The sequence below is a fragment of the Syngnathus acus genome, chromosome 10 (genome assembly GCF_901709675.1).
Source record: "Syngnathus acus chromosome 10, fSynAcu1.2, whole genome shotgun sequence".
Taxonomy (NCBI): Eukaryota; Metazoa; Chordata; class Actinopteri; order Syngnathiformes; family Syngnathidae; genus Syngnathus; species Syngnathus acus.
Window position 1 is genome coordinate 245,001 of NC_051095.1, and position 23,537 is coordinate 268,537.

Genomic DNA, 23,537 nt, shown 5'->3' on the forward strand with positions numbered 1-23,537 from the left:
CGGTCCCTGGGTCGTTCGTGCGTGCACCACGTGACAAAAGCAGAGCACCTGGTTGGTCCACGGTCACGTGACCCCTCACGCACACCAGATTGTAATTTGGCGGGACCTTCGGGTCGTGTTCTCCACCACGTGCAGAGTTGACCTTTTTCCGCTTGCGACTTTGTGACAGAAGAGTGGACGTTTTCGCGTCCATGCCATCCCCCATGTAAATAACCACGTATTGTCATTGATTTTGAAAAAGTCGTATCCTGTGCCTAATTAACCGAGGCGGGGTCACCTATCAATCACGAGCAAGTAGCGGAGTAACCGCGCGCAGCCATGATTGGGGTAAGTCATTCTAAAACGGTTTTGTTTTGTTCGATTGAAGAATTATGACAAAGGCATATTTTGGTTTAAACACATTTATCATTGAATTTCCTATTTGAACAATTCTCTTGAAAAAGCACCATTGATTCGATTTCAAGACTAGCTGTCTTCTGCCCTCTAGCGGACAAGAATTGGCTTGTTCTGCGTCAAGATTTAGACATATTTCGAGTAAATGTCGGTTTTTGGCGCTTTGGTTTTGCAATCACTACGTCTGCACAAATGCACAAATTGTTGAGTATTATGATCTCACAATATTAGTTGTATGAAAAGGTGCCAACGTTTCAAGTTGATTTAATTTTGAAGTTTAAGATTATTTTCCAAGGCTGATTTTTTTGTTTTTGTTTTGAGGGTTGGGGTGTAACTGGCATGATTTCATCCTTCAGTGAAATGACTAATCTTGACCACCGGGATGCAGTGTAATAGTCATGCATGCGTAGCGAGTTTCACAACTGACTCGGTAGTTGTGGATTTGGTGAGAGGATAAAGACCACTGTGAGTCTTATGTCTGCCTGTATGATTTGCTAGCACTGAGCAAGATGCTTGGTTTCGAATGAATGATGGTTTTGTTAGCCCATGAATGGCGTTTTGCATGGAATGAGCACACCTGAGTTTGAGCCTTTTTATCTGTCACAGGTGAGCGGTGACTTGCTCCTTCCCACTGGCCAAGATGAGGAGCCGGTAGCCAACCTGCTCTCCAGCGAAGAGGGGACCGGTGCGGACGGTGACGACGGCGCTCTTTCCCTGGCCGAGGCCCTCCTCCCCGTTTCTGACCCCCCGTTGCCCCAACTCCCGTGGGTGTGCTCCACCCGCTACAAGACGGAGCTCTGCGCTCGCTACGCCTCCACGGGCTCCTGCAAGTATGCCGAGCGCTGCAGTTTCGCCCACGGCCTGCGCGACCTCCACGTGCCCTTTCGCCACCCCAAGTACAAGACGGAGCTGTGCCGGAGCTACCACTCGGCGGGCTACTGCTACTACGGAAGCCGCTGCCTCTTTGTCCACGGCGCGGCCGAGCAGCGGCCCGTTCCGCGCCGCGCCCGCCGAAACGTGCCCTGCCGCACTTACAGCAACTTTGGCATCTGCCCCTACGGCACGCGCTGCAACTTCCTGCACGTGGACAAGAGCGCCGCCAACCTCCCCGGGGCGCGCAAGCCCCAGCCCCAGCAGCAGCAGCAGCAGCAGCGGCGGCGGGAAGCTTTCTGCCACACCTTCAGCGCTTTCGGCTTCTGCGTTTACGGCACGCGATGCCACTTTCGGCACGCCGTCCCCAACGCGGTGAAAAGCGCCGGCCCGAGCAGCGCCGGCCCGGCCTCGCCCGCTCTGGAGTCGCCGTCGGTGTCGCCCTCCGCCTCCCCGCGGCCCCACAACGCCTTCACCTTCTCCAGCCGGCACCTGGGTGACCTGATGCTACCACTGGCCTTGCAACTGCAGCAGATGGAGAGCAACAAGGCCTGCAATGTGTGGGAGCAATATCAATACTGAACACTCCAAAATATTTTTGAAAGCGGAGTAGCTTTTAAAACGATTTTTTTTTTTAACCCATACATTGCTTTTTCTTGATACTTTTATTTTAATTTTTTTAAGCATAGCTTGTGTGTTTCTCGACCATTAAGCTCGAGTTGGACAGTCATCCTGAATCACAAGTGTAATTTAATTGCTAACTGTTGTACATACTGGGAGGAATGACGAACCCAAATAAAATGATTTTAATACCCTACTTTTTTGTCACATAGGAGTTTTTAGGTGGCCGTTTTAGTCAAGCCTCAGTCTTTTTGTTGTTTGTTTTTGTAATATAACTTTCCAGCATTTGAATCAAAACAGAATCTAAAGGCTGCTTAAGTGCCCTTCATGCCACAATTGGTGTTTTATTCCGTATTTGTGTGCTGAGTTTAGCAGTAGGCAGTAGGTCCGTTTAACCGGAAGCCTCGCCTTTTACTTTGACACCCTTGTCTTATTTTGAAGCGGCCGGCCGGGGCGTCGACTTCGTTCTTGCTCGATTGCGAACTTGCCACTGCTATGGCTAGTGCTAAGCTCTCGAAACGTCCGAGAAAACCCTCCACGTGAAGTATTCCGCCTCAATTTGCTTCCGTGTCACAAAGTAAGTAAACATGTAGACTTAAGATATCATTTTTGATTGTGTTTTCAAAACGATTGAAAGCAAGCGGTTATTGTTCGTGTTGTCCGTAGCGTGTTCGAGCGCTAGCATAATAGCGCCCCCGATAGTTGATGAAATGATTGAAGGATCATTTTGCCTACCGAATTGAATCCGTCAGTCATTCACTCCAGCGCGATGAAAAAGTCAAGATTTGAAAATAGTTGTCAACAGAGTTGTCTACAAACAAATGACAATGTCATGCATGGAGGTGTTTTTCCGTCACGAATTGCAGCTGCGAAGCGGATGGCGGAGCGGGACGAGCGACGCTTCGCCGAAGTGTCGCGGGAGTCCGTCAAGTTGATGGCCGAGAGCGCCGGCGTGGAGCTCGACGACGACGTGGCCGCTCTGCTGGCCGAGGACGTGTGTTACCGGCTGAGGGAGGCCACGCAGGTGAGAGAGAGTCTACGAATGCGCCGCAGACCCAAAGACAATGGTTCGAGGCCTCGCGCCGCATGCTTTACCTCCTTTACATTGCGTTGTAAGTTACAATTGAACTGGAAGTGTCAAACAAAAGGTGTGGAAAAGCTATGAATCCAAACGTACAATATGTACAAGTGAAATACAACTGAACTGTAAAGGAAAAATGCACTGTACTGGATTGGGGGGGGGAAAAAAGTTGCGCAGTTTGACCCTTTCACAATCAATTTCTTCAATGTTGGTCCTAGCGATAGGCTCCAGCGCGACCCCGTACAGGATAAGCAATGTTGAAAATGGATGGACGACAGTGATAACATAACGCTAAACACCGTTGAAGCAATGACTGATGTTTTTTGTTGTTTTTTTCTTTCCCACACAACAGTGCGGCTCTCATTTCATGAGACATGCGAAGAGAAGGAAGCTGACAGTGGAAGACTTTAACAGAGCTCTGCGCTGGAGCAACGTGGAGGTATCTGGAGCTCGCTGGCCAACTCACGGCTCGACTCGCTGTGTATCGCTCACACCAACCGTTTGAACCTCGCCAAGGCCATCTGCGGTTACGGCTCCCAAGAAGTGCTCCCTTTCCGCTCGGTGAAAGAAGGGGAGCTTTTCGTCAGCGAGGAGCGCGAGGTCAACCTGGTCGACTTGGCCCTGGCCACCAACATTCCCAAGGGCTGCGCCGAGACCATGGTTCGAGGTACGCTCATCGTTGTTTTCCCACTTCTTATTTTTAGGATTAAATGAAATGCAAAAAACAAATCATACAGTAAATGATGAGCATTCAAGCAGTCTCACACCGTTTTTTTTAATTGCCATGGGCTGCTGGTAACGTTGCTCCTTCTCCAATACAATATTTTACTCTGATTTTCAGCCCATAATTCCATTCTGACCTCCTTGGGGGAACAAAAGATTCAAAAGAAAACATGCCACTCTGCACGTTTAGCAAATTCTACAGAAACTTAAAGAGGACATGAAGAATTGTGTGTGAGGAGTTGGTACTTGATGATTGACGCGCCGGTGCCATTGAAGGGGGGGGGTTGCTTTGCTGAAAGTCTCTGCCGACTGTTGTTTTGCCAGTGAGCGTGTCGTACCTGGACGGAAAAGGAAACGTGGAACCCCAAGGAACGGGTGAGACACCGACCGGGACGCCGCTCAGCGCGCCCGCCGCTAACCGCCGTCTCTCCCAAGTTCCCTCGGCGGTCCAGTCGCTGTCGGAGGAGCTGCTCAAGTACTACCAGCAGGTCACGCGCGCCATCCTGGGAGACGACCCCCACCTCATGAAGGTCTGCCCTCGGCCGGGTCGGGCTGCCGCGGGTTCGGGCTAACCTCTGACCTCCTTCCAGGTGGCTCTGCTGGACCTGCGCTCCAACTCCAAAATTGCTGCCTTGCTTCCATACTTTGTTTACGTCATCAGCGGGGTGAGGCCGCTCGCTCGCTCGCCTGAGAACCCCCGGCCGCCCGCCGGAGATGGCCGTCGCGCAACGTTTGCTTGCACGCTGATTGTGTTTTTGTCCTCGCAGGTGAAGTCGGTGAGCCACGACCTGGAGCAGCTCAACAGGCTCCTGCACATGGTGAAGAGCCTGGTCCAGAACCCCTACCTGTACCTGGGCTCGTACGTGCGCAGCCTGGTCTCCAGCGTCATGTACTGCATCCTGGAGCCCCTGGCCGCCTCCATCAACCCGCTCAACGACCACTGGACCCTCAGGGACTACGCCGCCCTGCTCCTCAGCCACATCCTCTGGTAGGTGGGGGGGCCCGCCGCCCGACCGACCGACCGCATGCGACTTGTGAGTTGAGGTGCACAAAGACTGAAGCGGTCGGCGCTTTGCAATTGGGAGGAGATCTCGGTGCTATTTTTTCCAAGTCTTGCCCCGCCCGGCCGATTTGCCTCCAGGACCCACGGCGATCTGGTGAGTGGGCTGTACCACCAGATTCTGCTGTCTCTCCAGAAGGTTCTGTCGGACCCCGTCAGACCGCTGTGCTCCCACTACGGCGCTGTGGTGGGCCTCCACGCGCTGGGATGGAAGGTGACTTCCTCCGCCGGGCGCCGGCCGCTTTTCCCACCTTGCTACATTGCTTTCTGGCAGCAATTTCTTTGCTCAAATTGGTCAACCTCATTGACTACTTGATTCATAATCACATGGAAGATACTTCCATAGCTAGCTACGGCTGATATGGTTTAATTTTCCATTTCAAAACATTGTGTTTAAAAAGAATCCCGGTGCACTGAGCAATCCTTTCCAACTCGGACGATGAAAGCGTTGGCCGAGCGAGCGCGCTTTACGTGAAACTGTTTCACCTTGAACGAGATCAAAACGGGTTTTATTGTTCAAATCCGGCCAAAGAGTCGCTCCGTGAATTCAAGACGTCAATGAAGAAGTGAGTGACTTTTGCCGCAGGCTGTCGAACGGGTTCTGTTCCCGCATCTTCCCGCCTACTGGGCCAACCTGCAGGCTGTGCTAGACGACTACTCTGTGTCCAACGCTCAGGTCAAAGCAGATGGACACAAGGTCTACGGGGCCATCTTGGTTCGTCCCAAAATTAGTCCCGAATGGGTCGCGAAAGGCGCTAAACGGCCCCAATCAATTTCATCGTCCTGTCTGTCCTGTAGGTGGCAGTAGAGCGCTTGCTGAAGATGAAAGCGCTGGCGCTGTCCCAGCCGGCAGCCGGAGCGGACGGAGGCGCCGGTGCCCATCCGGGCTCCGCCGCCGCCCATCCGGGCTCCGCCGCCGCTCTGGGCTACGGGGTGAGCTCGCCCGCTCTCAGCCCGCCACCGGAACATCTGTCCGAGGCCGCCCTGGGCATCGCCAGCCACCTTCAGACGGGCGGCGCCGGGTGCCCGTGGGAGGACTGGGCCCCCGTCCCGCTGCCCGCCATGTACTGCGAACTCTACTCCTTCTTCGGGGACAGCCTGGCCGTGCGCTTCAGCAGCGGGCCCGGCTTCGGCAGCGGGCCCGCTGCGGCAGCCGGCGACCCGGCGCAGCCCGGCGACGCCAGGAAGGACCCCCCGGGGCCCGCCTCCAATCACGACACGGCGCGCAAGATGCCCCAGCTCACAGCCAACCTGAGCATCAGCCCCAGGCACGACGGCAGTCCTCGGACAGACCCGGCCCCGCCCAGCCTGGCCGCGACTGGATCCGGAAGGTACAAAGCAGAAACTGCCGTTTGGGGAGAAAATGAAGCATTGAGAGCCGCAAGTTAGTTATCGTTAGTTATAGTTAGTTGGCTCCAAAATGGGACTACATTTGAGCGTGTCGCAAGGTACGGTTCAATTTCAAACGAGACAAGCTAAGCTCACGGTTTTCAATACAGTTGATTCCAAATACATCCATGTTGACATGCCTGTGTCAAAAAAGGCTCGTGCTTCAAGTCCACATTCCACTTGATACAAGCCTTTTTGATTTTCTTTGCGTTCCCACTCCCAGTGCTGTGGCCGGCTCCTCCTCTTCCTCGGTGGAGCGCTCGCGATGGTCCGAATCGCGGCCGGGCCAGCGGCAGGCGGGTCCGTCTCGCGACGTTTTCCCCAAAGCTCGCTTCAGCTCCCCTCAGGCGCGACCCCTCGACTTCTCCTTCCTCATCGGCGGCAGACAAATGGGCCGCAGTTGCCGGGGCCGTCGACCTTTCCAGACCGCCTTTGCCCTCACGCCGGCTCCGGCTGCCGTCCCGCCGCGCGCCTACGCCCCCAAGCTGCCCGTCATCGGTCGGGTGGGAAAACCCGTTCGCCGTTGGGCGCGCTCCCACTATTCTCTCCACCTTCCCCTTTAGGGCCACATGGTGCGAGCTCTGTTGTACATTTGCTCCCGGACAGAATACTCGTCCACGTTCGACCATTTGAGTTTTACAAACCGTAATAAATGGAAAGGTGTGTTTCACAGCTTTGACGTTTTCTTACAGGTCCTACTTACTTGTTTGTCATGTTTTATTGTCTTCATTTCAACTAACAAAAGCAGTCGCGGGTGTAGCCCATGGAGCGCCCGCCCGAGGACAGCTGGGACCGTTGCCTTGCCGTGTGCCTTTCCCACCCGTGGGTCGGCGTGTGGTTGCGTTCTGGGCACGTCCGTGGTCACCCTTGTGCATGAGGGAGGGAGGGAGGGAGGGAGGGAGGGAGGGAGGGAGGAGAAGCCATTTGGAAAATCAATCAATGGCTTTCTTCCACACTATCATCTATTCATGTGAACATTCTTATTTCATTGTGCCACTAATGCGTGCATTTTGATTCAAGTCTTTGTCTCTATTTGTTAAATAAGTCATTTTAAGTAGCAAATGTATATTTTCAGTTCATAACTTTACTATGCTATTAACTAGTTTTGGGTCATTTTATAAATAAAATAATAAATGCCCTTACCAATTTTAGTTGTAATTCATATATATATATATATATATTAAAAAAAAAATCCCCCATTTACTCGTGCATGAATTGCTTGTATTATTATTTGTACGAGAGTCATTCATTTATCAACCTGGCGAGGTTCGCCGGGATGCTGGAGCCAAAGCCGTCAATGTTTGGCCTGGTAGGGGACACCCTCGCCAAGCCCAACACGTAATCCGCTCCTTCTTATTTGTACTTGCTTATTTTTATGAAATACAATGAATAAAATCCAAAAGGCATGGTTGAATTGAATCCATTCGCCTTCGTATTGACGTCACACGTGACGTGATAACGATAGGCGTGATTTCTTGGCTTTAGCGGCGAGACGCGTCCACGTTGTTGCCACTGTCTCCGCCCCCTTCCCTTCCTCGTTCGGCACACAGCAGCGAACGTAGCCTCCCTCCCTCCCTCCCTCCACACCTATCCAATCATCCATCCATCCATCTTGCTCCAGTCTCCTGCTCCGTCTCTCTCTCCGGGCCGGGCCAAAAGCATGGCCAAAGCAGCGCTCGCCGCCTGCGCGCGCCTCTGCCTTTTGCTCCTAAGCGTCTCGGCGGTGGTGGCCGCCGCCGCCATGGTGGAACCGGCGCGCTGTGACCGCGGGCGCGTCGTGGACCAGCGCGGAGGACGCTCCCCAGCAGACGGAGACGAGGACGCGCTCGGCGCCCAGGAGGAGGAGGAGGAGGGCTCCCCCCCACGCCTCAGGAGAGCGCTGTCCCGGGCTAAAGCAATGTCCCTGCAAAGCAGCTCGTTCGTCCTGAAAGGCGATGCGACCCACAACCAGGCGATGGTCCACTGGACAGGCGAGAACAGCAGCGTAAGTAGCCCGCCACGCCCCGTCCATCCAACACCCCCTCCCCTCTTTGTTCCGTCCGTCTACGCGACGGGAGACAAGTTATTGTTCTCGCCAGCCAGCCAGCCACGCACGACTGTCAGGTCAGGTCAGGCCATGCCGGGCCGGGCCGGGCCGGGCCAGGCCAGGCATGTGTCGCACCTGCCACATGGCTGGCCTGACCTGACAGTCGGTCGGTGCGTGCGTGCCATGCCATGCCATGCCATGGCATGCCATGCCATGCCATGCCATGCCATGCCATTGCCATGCCATGCCGCTTTCTCTTATTCTGCTTGCCGTATGTATTCCTTCCTTCCTTCCTTCCTCTTCTTGCATCTGGGCCAGAGGAATGTGCAAAGCGGTCATGACTGGTTCGTGTCTGTCGAGGTCAGGGGTGACCAAACTTCCACAAAGGCCGCTTTACTTCATTTGGCGAGCGCACAAGATTTCTCATTGAGCATTCATTTGTTACATGATGAATGGCTTTGCGAGGCAAGGGAAAGATGAGAGACTGAGAGAGCTAAAAAAAGCACACAGCTACAAACAAGCTGTCACTGGTGCTCGAGGAATGCCAAGCAATTTTTTGTAGTTCAACAAAAAAAACGACTAAGACCAAAAGCCCAATTTTTCGGGGGGGGGTAGCCGTTTGATGCCGTCAAGTCAGCCCATCTGGACAAGCAGCAGTAAATGCTGCATGCAAACACCAACCCAACTAACTGAAGTACCTATCTGGGTTGCCCAAGAGAAATGTTGTGGCTATTTGAGTGCCGTGCGCCCGCTCGCTCGCTCGCTCGCTGGGTGAACGGAAAATTGCTTCTTGTCTTCTGCCGTGTCAAGCGCAGCATTATGTGTGGCTTCCGCTGGCCCACCTGGGGCCTATGCAAACCACAGCGCTTTTTGCCAAAAGTGTGCACACTCCTGCAGTAGAAAGGACTCTTTTTGGGGCAGTGGCCCGCCTTGGGCCTGCCTGGATCTCCAAAAGCATGAAAACCAAGGCCCTCGTGAATTGGCCGTAGCGCTGACGCCTAACGCGTGCGGGCGGGCGGGCGGGCGGGTGGTCAGGCAGGCAGGCAGGCATGCGGGGGCCGGCATAGCGGGGGCCGGCATGCGGGGGCCGGCATGCGGGGGTCGGCATGCGGGGGCCGGCATGCGGGGGCCGGCATGCGGGGGTCGGCATGCGGGGGCCGGCATGCGGGGGCCGGCATGCGGGGGCCTCCGCGTTTGTTCCTCAGCTCCCTATGGCTGAGAAGGGACGCCGGCAATGTTCCTGGAGCGGGCGTCGGAATATTGAGGAGGAGGAGGAGGAGGGCGAAACGCAGCGGGAGAGAGGAAGCTGGCAACTGTGTGATCAAAGTGAACATCAGCTGTCCTCTTTAATGCCGTCACTGCCGCCACTGCCGCCACTGCCGCCTCCTCCTTCGTGGGATTAGAAAGCTTTTTTTTTTTTCTTGTCCAAACCTCAAGACACTGCTCGGCTTTGACACTGCCAGGCATTTCACATCCAGACACATTTTGGAATCAGAGCGTGACGTCGGCTTGAGCCGTCAGCAACGACTGCGGATGATTGTTTTGGAATATGACCTGGCGGCGCCAGCGTCCGCGCACACACAGCATGTCGGGATTATCCCGTCCAAAGAAGGCTGAGTCGTCCCCCCCCTGTTTTGAGCCTCCTTCATTTCATTTCATTTCATTTCATTTCATTTCATTTCATTGCATAACGTCTCATTACATCACGCTCGTCGCTCTGACGGGAACACGAGCAGGCGGCAATCAATTCTCTCTCCCGTCATACGCAACACGCGGGCCAATGGCGTTGAGGTGCATGCGCATTCTGCCGACGGTAGGCGCACCTTGACACAGCCCATTGACAGCAGCCAGCGTTGTCATTTGATTGGCTTTTGCCGAACGGACAAGCGCAAAATCGGCCGATTTGACCTGGACGACAACACGTTGACCTGGCTCGCCTCAACGGCGCTGCAAGTCTAAAGACACACGACAGAAGAAGAAGAAGAAGAAGAAGAAGAAGAAGAAGAAGAAGAAGAAGAAGAAGAAGACAAGCGCATACGCTGCAGGGTGAAGCCCGCTCAAAACGATTCATCGAGTCATTCGATTGGAAAAATCGCATCCGTTACATTTCGTTTACTCCACCTGAGCTGCGTAAACGTGTGTCCGAAACGAGGCGTATGTTTCATTGACTCAGGTCGTCTTTTTAGGTTTGCACATTTAGTTAGTGGGCGTGGAACGAGCGTTTATAAGCTTACAATGTTGCTTGTGCGCTAAAGAATGCATACAAGAGTGTGAAATCTTGAGTCATTTGCCATCAAAAAACCAAAAACAGACAAAAGCCTGTTTGATCGGATGACTCGATGTCATTAATCGCTAGATGACTCAAATACCCAAATCATCGAAGCTGAGTTGATTCAATCTTTCAAACCAAAATAGCCTTTTTGGGCAGTCGAGTGGAGCGCTACCTCCACTGGATCCAAAAAGTCGACACAGCCCTGTCCGGCCAGCTGCTCCAGGTCAGGGGAGGCGCCTCCCCTAAATTAAAAACAAACAAACAGAAAACATCAGCGACAGCCTCGCCCCGCTCAATTTCGGAGACGGCGTTGCATTATTAAACCGCCGGGTGCAAGACCAGACTGCCTGCATGTCACCCCCACCCTTTCTTTCTCCCCAAATTGCATTATTTATCACTTGGGCAACGAGGAGCCGTGGGCAAGGTTGTACAGCACCCCGTCAAGGTCATTTCCTCACTCAGAGATGAAAGGCCTTGAAAAGGGAGCCCAACAAAAGGTTGCAGTCGGCACAACCTGCCCGCTTTGGCGTTTGCCCAATCTCGGCAAAGGAGCCTCGGTCCCCTCCCACCGTCAATTACGCATTGCCGTTTAGCCTCATTGCTCTAGCGCTCGGCAGTTCTCGTGCCGCTTTTGTCCTAGCCAGCTTGCTTTCCCTGCACTAACCACCGTTGCTTTGCGTTCTCCGTTCCTTAGCAAACCGAGTATCACGTCGAATATTAGCCGTCGCATTTGGGAGGGATGCCATGTTGTCACCTTGAAGATGAGTAGAAGCGGGAGGGGGTGAAGTGAAAAGCAAAAGAACAATGACGACTGCGGCTGGCCGGGCCGGGCCGGGCCGGGCCGGGCTGCTTCATTATTAACGCTCGCCAGTCACCAGAGTGCGTAGCGCCTCATCTCGCCGCCACAGGGTAGTCATTAGCCCACGAGCGGGCTGTCGGCACTGCTCCCTCCCTCCCTCCCTCACCCTCCCTCCCATTGGCGCCCAAGATAGCCTGACGAGGCGACGACGGGCCTCGCCTGCTGCCAAACGCTAATCGCCACGCGGGCCGCCAAAAATAGCCGCGCCGCGCTTTTGTACGCGGCGGCCAGCTGGAGCGAGCAAATCGTACACGGCTTCCTCTACCCGCCCGCTGCCTTCCGAGGCTCAAATTGCCGCTCCGTACAAAAGAGAATCCGCCTCCTCCTGCCTTCAACATGGGAATGAAGCGCGCACCCACGCGGGCTCTAATCCCGGCCGGCCGGGTTCTTCGACGTGCCCTCCCCACCCGACAGGCGACTCCTTTCTGGAGCCTTGATTGTTGCGCAATCTTCCCGTCATGTCCAGATTCACCGAATGACCTTTCGCTAGACCCGCTAAAAAAAACAAAAAAAAGTTCCCCAAAAAAAAGCAGTCCTTTCCCATCTGTGTTGCTTCAAAACAGTGAGCTGAATAACAATAGAAAATAAAGAAAAACTAGCCGCTTGACATTTCGGGCCAAACGCTGCATGTTTACGGATGAGACGAGTCGCCACGCCGCTCGACTTCCCGCAGATATGAAATACAAAAAAAAGCAAAACAAAACAAGCCGTGTGGCATGTGCGGCGAGCGGTTGGCGTTCCACGACGCGCGCTTAGGGACGAGGCGACAGCTGCTGCGGACGGGGACGGAACCGGAGCTCCAGCCGGGCCCGGCCCGGTGAATGACCCCACCCGGGTCTGATTCCTCCTCGTATCGCGTGACGGTGAGGAAAGTTGATTGCTGTGCAGTCGCCGTGAGTGGCCTTGCAAAGTAACTGTCGTCAGATTCTTTGTCTGAGAGAGAAAGAGACAATTTGAACGACATCAACCTCTGTCACAAATGCCGGTGTACGAGCCTTGGTGACAGACACTATCACAATCTATTTTTGTCCCAAGTCAAGAAACCACGATGCGCTCCGATGCAGCTTGGTGGCCGCTCGTTTCCCTTGAGCGCAGGGGCGAAGACGGATTTACCGCCTCCAAATTCCCGCTCGCTCGCTCGCTCGCTCGCTCGCTCCGGTTCCCACCTGCGTTGCCTTTCCTCCTTTGTCTCTCGCTTGCCTCCGCAGCTCCATTTCCCGCATCTGCTCCTCCCCGAGGCCACCACATTAGCCAGCAAGATAGATAGATGGATAGATAGATAGAGAGGGAGTATCAGGATGTAGTTGTGATCATGTTGGCGTTGATGCTACGTGGGGGACACACTGAAAAGCTCCCAAGCAGCGCCGGCGCTCTGCTCTGCTCTGCTCTGCTCTGCTCTGTTGTCTAGGCTTGCTGGAGTTTGGTTGAGGCCAGCAGAGGCGCATGTAATTGCCCTCCTCTCCTCTCCTCTCCTCTCCCACATCAGATTGCCGACGCTGTCTGGACAGTGAGAGCAGCCTTTGAATGGAGCTAATTGGCAATATTCAGACCAATGGAGCCATTTCTTTTGGACTAGTTGCTGCTTTGCTGCGTTTGTGTGTGTGTGTGTGTGTTGGAGGATGAGAAATAGCTTGCGCTGAACCTCAATATATCCAGTTGCTTTCCTTTTTTGCTCTGCGACGGCGTCATGAAATTAAGTGTAGGAAATGTCCTGCCCTTTTTTGTTTTGGCGATCTAAACCCCCAATTCCAACCTTATAGTCCAGAAAATACGGTACTTAGCGATCCCATTCGAAAATAGACCAATCTATTTAATGGACATGTTTATTTGTGGTTTTGTGGGTGATAAGCCGTCTCAGGCAATTTTCTTGAAGCTCAATGAAGGGCAAATTTGATGACACTGGAGCTCAGTGTAAAGCTTAAAGCGGAGCGCTCGGAGACGGACAATGCGGTCGCCAACACTGAATGGCCGCATTCTTCCTCTCGGACGGACGGTGCAGCGAAAGCGGGACAGGCGGCAGATTGTCGTGGCCCGCCCGGCCCTGACAGCCAGCCTCTCTCCCGTGAGGTCGTGACCTCCGAGGGACGTCTGTCTCCCCAATAAAAGTCACTGGACTCATTCTCTGCCTGCCGCGGCGTACTAACAAAAAAGCCAGAGTGGACCACGTCGTCGCCATGGAGCGGAACTGGCCGATTTCCGTCCCAACCTTTTTGGCATCCTGCTTTCCGCGGCTTCAGCCCTTGCATTCAATTTCTTTTTTGCCATGTGACTAAAGTTGCCTCTCCTCTTGCAGGTCATTCTCATCCTGACCAAGTACTACCACGCAGACTCCGCCAAGGTGCTGGAGAGCTCTCTGTGGAGGTAGGTTGCCCACGGCAACGTGGACCGCCGTGCCGTCCCTTCCGTCCGTCCCGTCCCGTCCGTCTGTCCTCGCACAGCGCCAATGCCGTCAACGGGCGCCGAGGAACGTTTCGTATCCGCGGAGGGGAAAGCCAGTCGAGTCGGGCTGCCCAAACCGCTTTGAGTGGCTCCAAAAACAAATCCCATCGTTAGTGAGTGAGAGAGAACCTCGTGCTCACTTTCTCATCGAATATTCATTTTTGATGCTATTACATTATACGAGCCTTAATTCGCCTCCTTTTCATAAGAGAAAGGAAAGCAGCCATCACCGACCCTGGCAACAATTATCTGCTTTTTTTTTTTTCTTTTTCCCCCTTCACTCCATTCCCAGAAAGCTTCAAAGCTTGCAGCCAGCCTCCCATTAGCCACAATTCTCCCTGGAAGTCATGGATGGAAATTATGCGCATACGCATTTTTCTTTGTTGACACTTTCTTTGTTAGGCTTCTCTGCAGCTGTGCTGTTGCAGACTCGTTTATACCTCTATCTATCTATCTATCTATCTATCTATCTATCTATCTATCTATCTATCTATCTATCTATCTATCTATCTATCTATCTATCTATCTATCTATCTGTCTGTCTGTCTGTCTGTCTGTCTGTCTGTCTGTCTGTCTGTCTGTCTGTCTGTCTGTCTGTCTGTCTGTCTGTCTGTCTGTCTGTCTGTCTGTCTGTCTGCCTGCCTGCCTGCCTGCCTGCCTGCCTGCCTGCCTGCCTGCCTGCCTATCTATCTATCTATCTATCTATCTATCTATCTATCTATCTATCTATCTATCTATCTATCTATCTATCTATCTATCTATCTATCTATCTATCTATCTATCTATCTATCTATCTATCTATCTATCTATCTATCTATCTATCTATCTATCTATCTATCTATCTATCTATCTATCTATCTATCTATCTATCTATATAGTGTGTGTGTGTCACATCAAGTGAAAGCAGCCGTGGATCACACACTAAGTGCACTGATGCGTGCGTGCGGGCGGGGGGAAGACGGCGGGTTCAAGGTCAGGCCGAAGCTCTCGCTGCTTCAAGTGGCGGAAAAGGTGTGAAAATTCCCAAGTTGCCACTCAATGGGAAAGGAAGGTCGAGCGAGCGCAATGCGTCCGAGGGAAAGTGTGTTGAAAATCGTCGCGACGGTGGCGGCCTTTTGAAGATGGCTTTTGTGTCTGAAGCTTGACGTTTGCCGGTGTCGCAGGTCCGCCGACTATGGCGGCACCTACACCAAGCTCAACCTGGTGCCAGGGACCACCGTCGTGGTGAGCAGCTTCTACATCTGCCCGACCAACAAGAAGAAGGTAGGAGACACTTTGGCCCCCATCGCTCTTCACCCGGACATTGACCTTCCTTCTGTCAAATTGGGCCGAGCGGTGGAAGGTCACGCACGCAGTTCAAGAAGACACTTGCCGTTGCTCTCTGGCGCTTTTTGCGTGCGAGGCGTCCGACATGAGCAGAAGGTCTACTCGCAGCGAGCCATTTTTCTCCAGCCGGCCGGTTGGCGTGTGCGAGTGTGACGGACGGGAAGAGAGCCAGCCGGAAAAGGGCAAAAAGTGCCAAATGGATCTTTTTTTCTTCGCTTCTCGCTCGCTCGCTCGCTCGCTCACGCATGTGTGTGTGTGTGTGTGTTTCTGCATCTAAATGGATACATTTGCCCGGCCGCCGCCAGACATTGAATTAGGCGTTGCCCGAGCGGAGGTGGTCTTCAAGCACAACGTGGAGGATGCAGTTGCCACGGCAACCCGAGCGGCGGTCCAAGCCGCGATGAGGTGGCGCCGCTCTGTAAGGTCGCTCGCGGTTGACGGATAAGGAGGAGGAGTCGGAGGCGCCGGAAGAAAAGCGCGCCGAGGCTAAGGAGGCCTCGTTAACACCGGCTAATTGCCGCTTTGAACTCGGGCTCGCCGGCAGGGAGCCGGCATCATTTGTGCTCCTCCGCCAAACGCGCTTGGAGGGAGGGAAGAAGGAAGGAAGGAAAGGGGTAAGGGAGGGAGGGAGGGATCAAGGGGAGGAAGGAAGGAGGAAGGAAGGAAGGAAGGAAGGAAGGAAGGAAGGAAGGAAGGAAGGAAGGAAGGAAGGAACGAACGAACGAACGAACGAACGAACGAACGAACGAACCCTAACCCGCATCGACACACGCCAACGCTTTGACGGCTGGCCGATAAACGAGGCGTCGAGACGAATCAAAGTGAACATTTTCCATTTGAGTGGCTTGAACTGGACAAATGGCAGCATTGGTTCGGCAATGTCAAGCTGCCATTAGCACGTAGCAAAAATGCTTTGACGCACTTTGCCTATTCTATGCCTTTGCTTTTTTTTTGAAAAGGAACATCAAATCCAAAACGCGTGTGCTGCCCCAAACAGGACGCCATTTTCAGCTCTTGCTTCATGCAGAGCCCAGGACAAAAAAAACAAACACTTAGTGGTTGTTGTTCCTGCTTTGGTTTTTGCTTTTGAGGGCAAGCGGCGGGGGCGGCGGCGGCTGCCTTGTGTTCAATAATTCAGGAGCGCCAAAGCTGAACTTGAAGTGAACCACCCAACCTCTTTGCTGCCTGCCCCCTAATCATTCCAGAGAGGAGGCCCAAGTTTAAAGTGAAGACAATTTGTCATTTTCGTCATGACACAAAGTGGATGCAAAATGAGTCTTGGCGGGCCACATCAAATGATGTGGCGGGCCCCCCCCCAGGCCTTGAGTTTGACCCCTTTAATCATTTTCCTTTGAACAAAACCTCACGCTTGTTTTCTTTTTTTTTGCGCCGCCCGAGCGCATCCATTATTGGCCGCCGCCAGCGCACTGGGGATTCGGTTTCACGCAGGCACCCCTGGCTGAGCCGAGATGGGGGGGGGTCATTACAGAGCTGGCCTTCAGAGGAGCGAGATGGGCCGCACATTTTGCAGAACTGCTTGATGGTTGGCGGGGCGATGATGACATCCGGCCGGCCGGCCGGCCGGGCCTTCCTTTCTTTCGATGCAAATGGCAGGTGCTTCTGGTGGGCTCCTCGGTGTACCAACGTGAGCAGATGCTGTTCATCAGCGTCGACGAGGGCTCCTCCTTCCAGCGCCGCTCGCTGTCCTTCAGCCCGGACGTGCTGCTCTTCCACCCCAAGGAGGAGGACAAGCTGCTGGCCTACTGCAAGGACGGGCGGGTGCGCCACCGGACACCGTCAGCTCCAAATGTGTCCCACACAAAATCAACGTTTTCTCTCTCTCTCTCTCTCTCTCTCTCTCACTCTCCCTCTCTGTCTGTCTGTCTGTCTGTCTTTTTCTTTCTGGCTGTGTAATGGCGCCAGCTGTTTGCCTCTGCCGACTTGGGCCGCACGTGGACTTTGCTTCAGGAGCGGGTGACCAAAGACAGAGCATTCTGGTCAGTTGAAGCAACTTCCTGAAACTCGCATTTGGGGTGCTGGGGGAGGGAGGCTTCATTCTCTTTTTCTTTTGTTTTTTTGGGGCCCAGGGCAGTGCCCGATGTGGATGTGGATCCTGACCTGGTGCACATGGAGATGCAGGACACAAGTGGAGGTACACCCTTCTTTTTTTTTTTTTTTTTTGTGCTGCCATCCATTAATTGTTAATCTATTTATTTATTTATTTATTATTGATCTATTTGTTATTTCTTAATATTACGCTATTTTGTGTGTTTGTTTATCAACCTGTGTATATAACTGCTGGCTCCTAAATTTCCCGCTGGGGAAGTGTATCCATCCATCCATCCATCCATCCATCCATCCATCCATCCATCCATCCATCCATCCATCCATCCATCCATCCATCCATCCATCCATCCATCCATCCACCCACCCATCCATCCATCCATCCATCCATCCATCCATCCATCCATCGATCCATCCACCCATCCATCCATCCATCCATCCATCCATCCATCTCTCTCGCTCTCTCTCTGTCTCTCACGAGAGCAAAAGGCCGGTTAAGGTTAAAGCAGTGGAATATTTTTGGACCGGCATTTATTTGCCAGAGGTGCTCCAGCCTTTTGGTCATTGCAGGTTACCTGTACGTCACCTGCGTCATCCGGAACTGCTCGGCGGCGGCCAGCGCTGAGTTCCCGGGTCACATCGACCGCAACTCTCTGTCCGTGCGGGGCGACTACATTTTCCTCAAGGTAAAGCGCAGCGCAAACAATAAGAAGCCTCCCTCCACAGTCAGGAGAGTCCAGTCACATCACGTCATGTCATGTCACGTCTCGCCTGGCCTCGCACTGGCTCCCAGGTGACGGCGGGGAATCGCAGCGAGCACTACGTCTCGTATCGCCGCGCCGACTTTGTCCAGATGAAGTTTCCCAAGTACGCCTTGGCAAAGGTGAGGCGAGTTGAGCAGGCAATCTTCTCGGATGCCATTTCCGTGGATGCCTGGGTCGGGTCGTCCGTGACGGCCGGCCGGCCGGCCCCCTTCTCGGCTTTGCTCCGTCCAGGATGTCCGCATCGTGAGCACGGACGAGCGGCAGGTCTTCCTGGCCCTGCAGGAGTGGCACCAGACGGACTCGTACAACCTGTACCAGTCGGAGGCGCGCGGCGTCTACTACTCCCTGGTGCTGGAGAACGTGCGCAGCGCCCGGCAGCCGGAGGGCGACGTCCTGGTCGACATCCTGGAGGTGAGACGACGCCGCTGACGCTCCGAGGGAGGCTCTGCGTGACCAATGTTCTCCGTGCAGGTCCGTGGCATTAAAGGGGTCTTCCTGGCCAATCAGAGGCTGGACGGCAAGGTGCGGACTCTCATCACCCACAACAAAGGACGGGATTGGCAGCCCTTGGCCCCGCCCGCCACCGACATGCACGGCAAAGCCATCAGCTGCAAAGCGGTAAGAGCGGCCGGGCAAAGGCGTCTGTCTCCCCTTTTTCACGCTAACGTTCCAGAACCAAGACGTATTTGCACGCATCTCAAGTCCCGCCTCCTCGTCCGTCCGTCCGTCCGTCCGTCCGTCCCTCCTCTCTTTAGCCCGAGTGCCAGCTGCACCTGCACCTGCGCTGGGCGGACAACCCCTACGTGTCCGGTACCGTCCATACCAAAGACTCGGCTCCGGGCCTCGTCATGGGAGCGGGTGAGAGTTTGATTGGCCCGCCGCCCCCAGGCGGTCTTCTCCCTGCTCATTCCGCGCTCCTTCAGGTAACCTCGGCTCCAAGCTGGTGGAGTACAAGGAAGAAATGTACATCACGTCCGACTGCGGCAAGACCTGGAGACAGGTACCTACCTACCTACCTACCTACCTACCTACCTACCTACCTACCTACCTACCTACCTACCTGTCATGTCAAGGTTTTCGAGGAGGAGCACCACATTTTGTACCTGGACCACGGCGGCGTGATTGTGGCCATCAAGGACACCTCCATTCCGCTCAAGATACTCAAGTATGCACTCGCAAGACAAAAGCGCTTTTAAAAGAGCTCCTTCCGTGTACAGTGCCAAACACTCTCCGCGCAGGTTCAGTACGGATGAGGGACGCACGTGGACGGTCCACAACTTCACCGCCACCTCCGTCTTCGTGGACGGACTCCTGAGCGAGCCGGGAGACGAGACCTTGGTGATGACGTGAGTCGCTTGCCGCGGTGGTTCGCCAAGACCGAACGTTTGACTTTCGAAAAAAGGCGGCGGCGGTACGACGCGGCACGGTGCGGCGCGCAACCAAAACGCGGCACATTTTGCGGGAAGCCATCTTTGCGCTTGGGTGTCCTCTGCCCGCAGCGTCTTCGGTCACATCAGCTACAGGTCCGACTGGGAGCTGGTCAAAGTGGACTTCCGGCAGTCTTTCCCTCGCCAGTGCGCAGAGGCCGACTACGAGTCCTGGCAGCTCACAGACCTGCAGGTGCAGGCGCAGGCGGGCAGGCGCAGGAGGGCAGGCGCTCGCTCCCACCGTAAGCTACTGAAGCAGCCGTGTCATGTCCCCCGCAGGGCGAAAAGTGCATCATGGGCCAGGAGCAGACTTTCCGCAGGAGGAAGGACGCCGCCTTCTGCGTCAAAGGGAAAAGCTACACCTCGGCCCTGGGGACCAAAGCCTGCCGCTGCAGCCAACGAGACTACGCCTGGTGAGAGGCAGCCGGACAGGGCGCAAGCGAGCAAGCAAGCAAAGGCCGGCGGCGGCGGCGGCGGCGGCCTCATTGCTCCCTTCTCTTTCCAGCGACTACGGTTTCGAGCCATCCCACGCGGAAAGCGGACGGTGCTTGGCCGACTTTTGGCACCGTCCCAACTCGCCGCCGGACGACTGCCGCCCGGGGCAAACCTTCCGGTCCAGCACGGGGTCTGCGCTCAACACGCCAAAACATCCGTCTTCGTTCCTGACCGCCGTCACGTGGCCGCAATTGTCAAAAGCGTGGCCATTTGTCAAGCGTGGCTTTTTTTTGTGTTGCAGGTATCGCAAGGTGCTGTCAAATGTGTGCCAGGGGGGCCTGAACAGGAGCGGGCGGCAAAGTCACTGCCCTCTGCTGCCCCCCAGAGGACTGCGAGTGGCCGTCAAAGGACAGACGCCGGCCGTGGCCCCGGGCGACGACGTCACGCTCGTCGTCCGCCAGCAGGCGGTACGGCTCTGGGATGGACCCGATGGAAAAAGGCCAATTTAATCGCAAGTCTAACCCTAACCCTAACCCTCATCCGATCCTCACCCAGGGCGACACCGGCGGCACCGAGTACCAGGTGGACCTGGGCGACGGCTTCCGGGCCATCTACCGGAACCTGACGCTGACGGACGAGCCCATCCGCCACCGCTACGAGAGCCCGGGCGTCTACAAAGTTTCCGTGCTGGCGGAGAACGCGGCGGGTCGCGACCGGGCCAGCGTCTACATCCAGGTCGCAGGTTAGGGAAGGGCGCTTTTGCAAACTCTGGCGCCCTCTAGTGGCTCTACTAGCTAGCGGCACGTAACTCGGCGTTGCACGTAAGCTTGGCGTTTCCACGCTGGTCAAATGCAGCGCCTCTGCAACAAGTGCGCCTGGAAGCCGTCCCCGTGGCCGGGAGGAACCAGCAGATCAACCTGACGGCCGCGGTCCTTCCGGCCGACGCCAACCTGACCGTCTTCTACTGGTGGATCGGAGACAGCCCGCAGGTACGTAGGGCGTCCTTGCGAGCGACCCGCGGCGGCGCTTCGGCCCGACGCCGCTAACGTCCGTCCGTCCGTACGTCCGGCAGCCGAGGTTGACTCTGCGCAGCAGCTTGCTGACCAGCTTCCCGAAGGAGGGCCGCATCTCAGTCAGCGTCCAGGCCACCAACGGGAGGTCAGCGGTGCAGGATTCAAGGACGGTCCGCGTCTTAGGTAAGCGGCCTTCTGACGCTTGCGGCGGCAGGCAGGCACTGCGGGAGCTTGGGGTCCAAATGCTCGTCCCGCCCCGGCAGAAAGCTTCCACGTCATCCCGCTGAGCTTCAGCGCGCACCTGGACCGCTTCAATCCTGACATTCCCGAGTGGCGGGAGGACGTGGGCCGGGTGGTCACCGAGACGCTGGTTGAGGTAAATGAAGGCACTTGAGCCGGCCCACTGGGCCGAGGCCGACTCGCAGCCTGACGCCAAACGCAAAGGAGAAAAATGACGATGACGCGAGTCGTCGCTGGTCGCTTTATTCATTTGTTACGTATTTGTTTATTTTGATTTTGTTTTATTATTGATCTATTTCTTTGATTATTTATTTATTTTTACTTATGTGTTATTATTTTGATTTTGTTTTATTATTGATCTATTTCTTTGATTATTTATTTATTTTTACTTATGTGTTATTATTTTGATTTTGTTTTATTATTGATCTATTTCTTTGATTATTTATTTAGTCATTCATTCCGCCTGGAAAGGCAGGTTGATTTTGTTTGTTCCGTCAGGCGACAGGCGTTCCGCAGGAGTCGCTGGTGACGGTGGTGAAGGCGGGCCTGCCCACCGCCGCCGACCTGTACGTCCTCCCGACGGAGACCAGCGCGTCGCACCGCGAGGTGAACGCTCCTCGGTCGATGGTCGGCCACTTTTGCGGGCATGACGTTTGACTTTGTGCTCCGCAGCGTATCGCCACCATCCAGCGAGCCTTCAAAGACCACAACGTCAGCTTTACGCTGCGAGGAGGTCTCCGGGTTGCGGTGCTGCCGGCCGAGCCGAGCGCAGGTAGCGGGCCCGTTGGACGCGGCGGCGGCGCGCGTGTCGCTCCGGCGCCCTTTTCTCCCCTTTCTTGTTTGACGGCGGCGTCACGACCGCAGGTCACGGAGTCGCTGGCGCTCCCGGCGTCTGGGCCCTCGCCGTCGCTCTCCTCATCGGCGTGGCGGCCACGGCCTCCTTCCTTCTCCACAAGTTCAAGAGGTGGGTGCAATGCTGGCCGAGCCGAGCCGAGCCGAGCCAACTCCTGGCGCGCGTCGCGTGGCTGAGGACCAGCTGGGGCTGTTTTTCAGGAAGCTTCCGGCCGGCAGCCGCAGCGTCTACGCCCAGATGCGCGACGAGAAGGAGCAGGAGATGACCAGTCCCGTCAATCACAGCGAGGACACGCAGCACATCATCCGGGGCGACGAGGACGACGAGGCCGACCCGCTGGGTCGCGCGGGAGCGAGCCCCGCCGTCCGCTCCCTCATACGGACCACCGCTAACCGCTGCTACTGAACTCGGTCGGCGCCACTCAAACACAAGGTACCAAGGTTCTTCCGTTATTTAATTCATTGATTTCTTTTTTACCGGCGAAAGCTTGCGCGGACCGACATGTGGCAGGCATCTCAGTAGGTCCAAGTCAGTTTGGAGAAAAAGAGTGCTTTGCCGCCCTCTTTTTGCAGCTAGTGTCTGAAAAGAAAGAAGAAAGTGGCAATGCATTGGAATGTTTGGACTGGGCCGGGCCCTGCCTACGTACACCTAGGAACACATGTCCTACCTCTTGTTGCTAGGCAACCTTCAGCGGTGGCTCCGGAGAAGTCGGCCGGCCGAGCGGGATTTCACTCGGCCTTCCCTTAAGCGCACCCCCATGCCTCAAAGCCACGGCGGCGACCCGCTTCGACGGACGCTCTCCTCCGATGGGCGGCGGGCGGGCGGGCGCCCAGAAGTTGCCCCCTTCTCACCACGCCCCCCCACGATCATTAACCAATGAAAGTCGGGGGCACCGAGGGAATTTTTTCGTTTTTTTTTTTTTTCTTCCAGACAGCCTATATTAGGTGGAGCATCAGCGCAGTGGTGTAAAAGTGTACACGGGAACGTCGGCTTCCTTTTTCACTCGGGTGTTTTTCACGGCAACCGTGTTGTTTTGGTGGTGTTGTTTTTTGAAGAAAGAGTAGCAGGCCTTAAAAAAAACGATTGAAGCCGTCAGAACCAGACCAGGGCAGCTCTGTACCTCCTTTTTCACGTGTTTTTTGTTTTGCACTTAGTAATATTTTCAGTAATACTGCCTCCCTCCCTCCCTCCCTTTTTGATACATTTGCAGCAAATAGCAATGTGACTATTTTTGATATGCTCACCATATCCTTTTGGAGACTTTCTGCTCAAACGTATCAGGACACCTGCGGGATATCCCACTTTGCACGGAGTGGAGCTGAGGAACGTGCGTCCCGAGAGTGGCTTCACTTTCATGTTTCATGTTTCGTACATATTCCGCTCGCCCTTTGGCCGTTCTTTTGCCATTTGTCACCGACCCAGCCGGGAAAGACGTTCACATGAGCACAGATGGCACAACGGTTTTCCCCGCTCGCCATCATTCCTACGCTCGGATGGGATCGCCCTTTTCTTTGTCGGCGGGCGAGCCGATCCGATGGTCCCGGTCGGGGAGCGCCCCGCCCCTCCCGGCCGGAATAAAGGCCTCCCGGCTAACACGTGCGGCGTCTGCTGCCTTTCTGCTCCGGAGCGTCACTAGCCGGCGCGATGACATCATAGAGAGCGGGACGCGCAACGGCGCTCAA

At 55.0% G+C, this 23,537-nt stretch overlaps 3 protein-coding genes across 10 annotated transcripts in view; all 3 read left to right on the forward strand.

Moving 5' to 3' along the window:
- Positions 1 to 2,068, forward strand: part of cth1 (cysteine three histidine 1) — a 2,071-nt gene extending 3 nt beyond the window's left edge. The window contains exons 1-2 of the mRNA XM_037260597.1: positions 1 to 327; positions 1,000 to 2,068. The exon at positions 1 to 327 is cut by the window's left edge and continues 3 nt beyond it. Coding sequence (XP_037116492.1) covers positions 319 to 327; positions 1,000 to 1,845 — 855 coding nt within the window. The 5' untranslated portion in view covers positions 1 to 318 and the 3' untranslated portion in view covers positions 1,846 to 2,068. The remainder of the gene's footprint in view (positions 328 to 999) is intronic.
- Positions 2,069 to 2,218: 150 nt separating this feature from the next.
- On the forward strand, positions 2,219 to 6,835 carry taf6l (TAF6-like RNA polymerase II, p300/CBP-associated factor (PCAF)-associated factor). Of its 5 annotated transcripts, none has more exons than XM_037260574.1 (12): positions 2,219 to 2,223; positions 2,759 to 2,908; positions 3,318 to 3,404; positions 3,482 to 3,632; positions 4,013 to 4,063; positions 4,124 to 4,218; positions 4,279 to 4,353; positions 4,456 to 4,676; positions 4,800 to 4,962; positions 5,335 to 5,463; positions 5,547 to 6,079; positions 6,361 to 6,835. In XM_037260574.1, the coding sequence occupies exons 2-12, from the start codon at positions 2,762 to 2,764 to the stop codon at positions 6,698 to 6,700; spliced, it is 1,992 nt and encodes a 663-aa protein (XP_037116469.1). In that variant the 5' UTR covers positions 2,219 to 2,223; positions 2,759 to 2,761; the 3' UTR covers positions 6,701 to 6,835. The 5 variants fall into 5 exon arrangements, with proteins under 5 accessions (XP_037116469.1, XP_037116467.1, XP_037116471.1 ...); XM_037260572.1 differs by lacking the exon at positions 2,219 to 2,223 and adding an exon at positions 2,336 to 2,461 and having other exon boundaries at positions 2,727 to 2,908; XM_037260576.1 differs by lacking the exon at positions 2,219 to 2,223 and adding an exon at positions 2,336 to 2,461 and having other exon boundaries at positions 2,727 to 2,908; positions 4,830 to 4,962.
- Positions 6,836 to 7,635: 800 nt separating this feature from the next.
- sorcs2 (sortilin-related VPS10 domain containing receptor 2) lies at positions 7,636 to 23,450 on the forward strand. Of its 4 annotated transcripts, XM_037260560.1 has the most exons (27): positions 7,638 to 8,121; positions 13,588 to 13,655; positions 14,897 to 14,996; positions 16,674 to 16,838; positions 16,983 to 17,056; positions 17,147 to 17,211; positions 17,694 to 17,809; positions 17,917 to 18,006; positions 18,119 to 18,298; positions 18,359 to 18,505; positions 18,643 to 18,745; positions 18,811 to 18,887; positions 18,961 to 19,052; positions 19,126 to 19,233; positions 19,387 to 19,507; positions 19,594 to 19,727; positions 19,820 to 19,939; positions 20,051 to 20,216; positions 20,305 to 20,491; positions 20,605 to 20,738; positions 20,822 to 20,945; positions 21,026 to 21,138; positions 21,501 to 21,608; positions 21,675 to 21,774; positions 21,867 to 21,966; positions 22,056 to 22,287; positions 22,536 to 23,450. In XM_037260560.1, the coding sequence occupies exons 1-26, from the start codon at positions 7,798 to 7,800 to the stop codon at positions 22,258 to 22,260; spliced, it is 3,321 nt and encodes a 1,106-aa protein (XP_037116455.1). In that variant the 5' UTR covers positions 7,638 to 7,797; the 3' UTR covers positions 22,261 to 22,287; positions 22,536 to 23,450. The 4 variants fall into 4 exon arrangements, with proteins under 4 accessions (XP_037116454.1, XP_037116453.1, XP_037116455.1 ...); XM_037260559.1 differs by lacking the exon at positions 22,536 to 23,450 and adding an exon at positions 22,428 to 22,529 and having other exon boundaries at positions 7,636 to 8,121; positions 19,820 to 20,216; XM_037260558.1 differs by having other exon boundaries at positions 7,637 to 8,121; positions 19,820 to 20,216.
- The last annotated feature ends 87 nt before the right edge of the window (positions 23,451 to 23,537 follow it).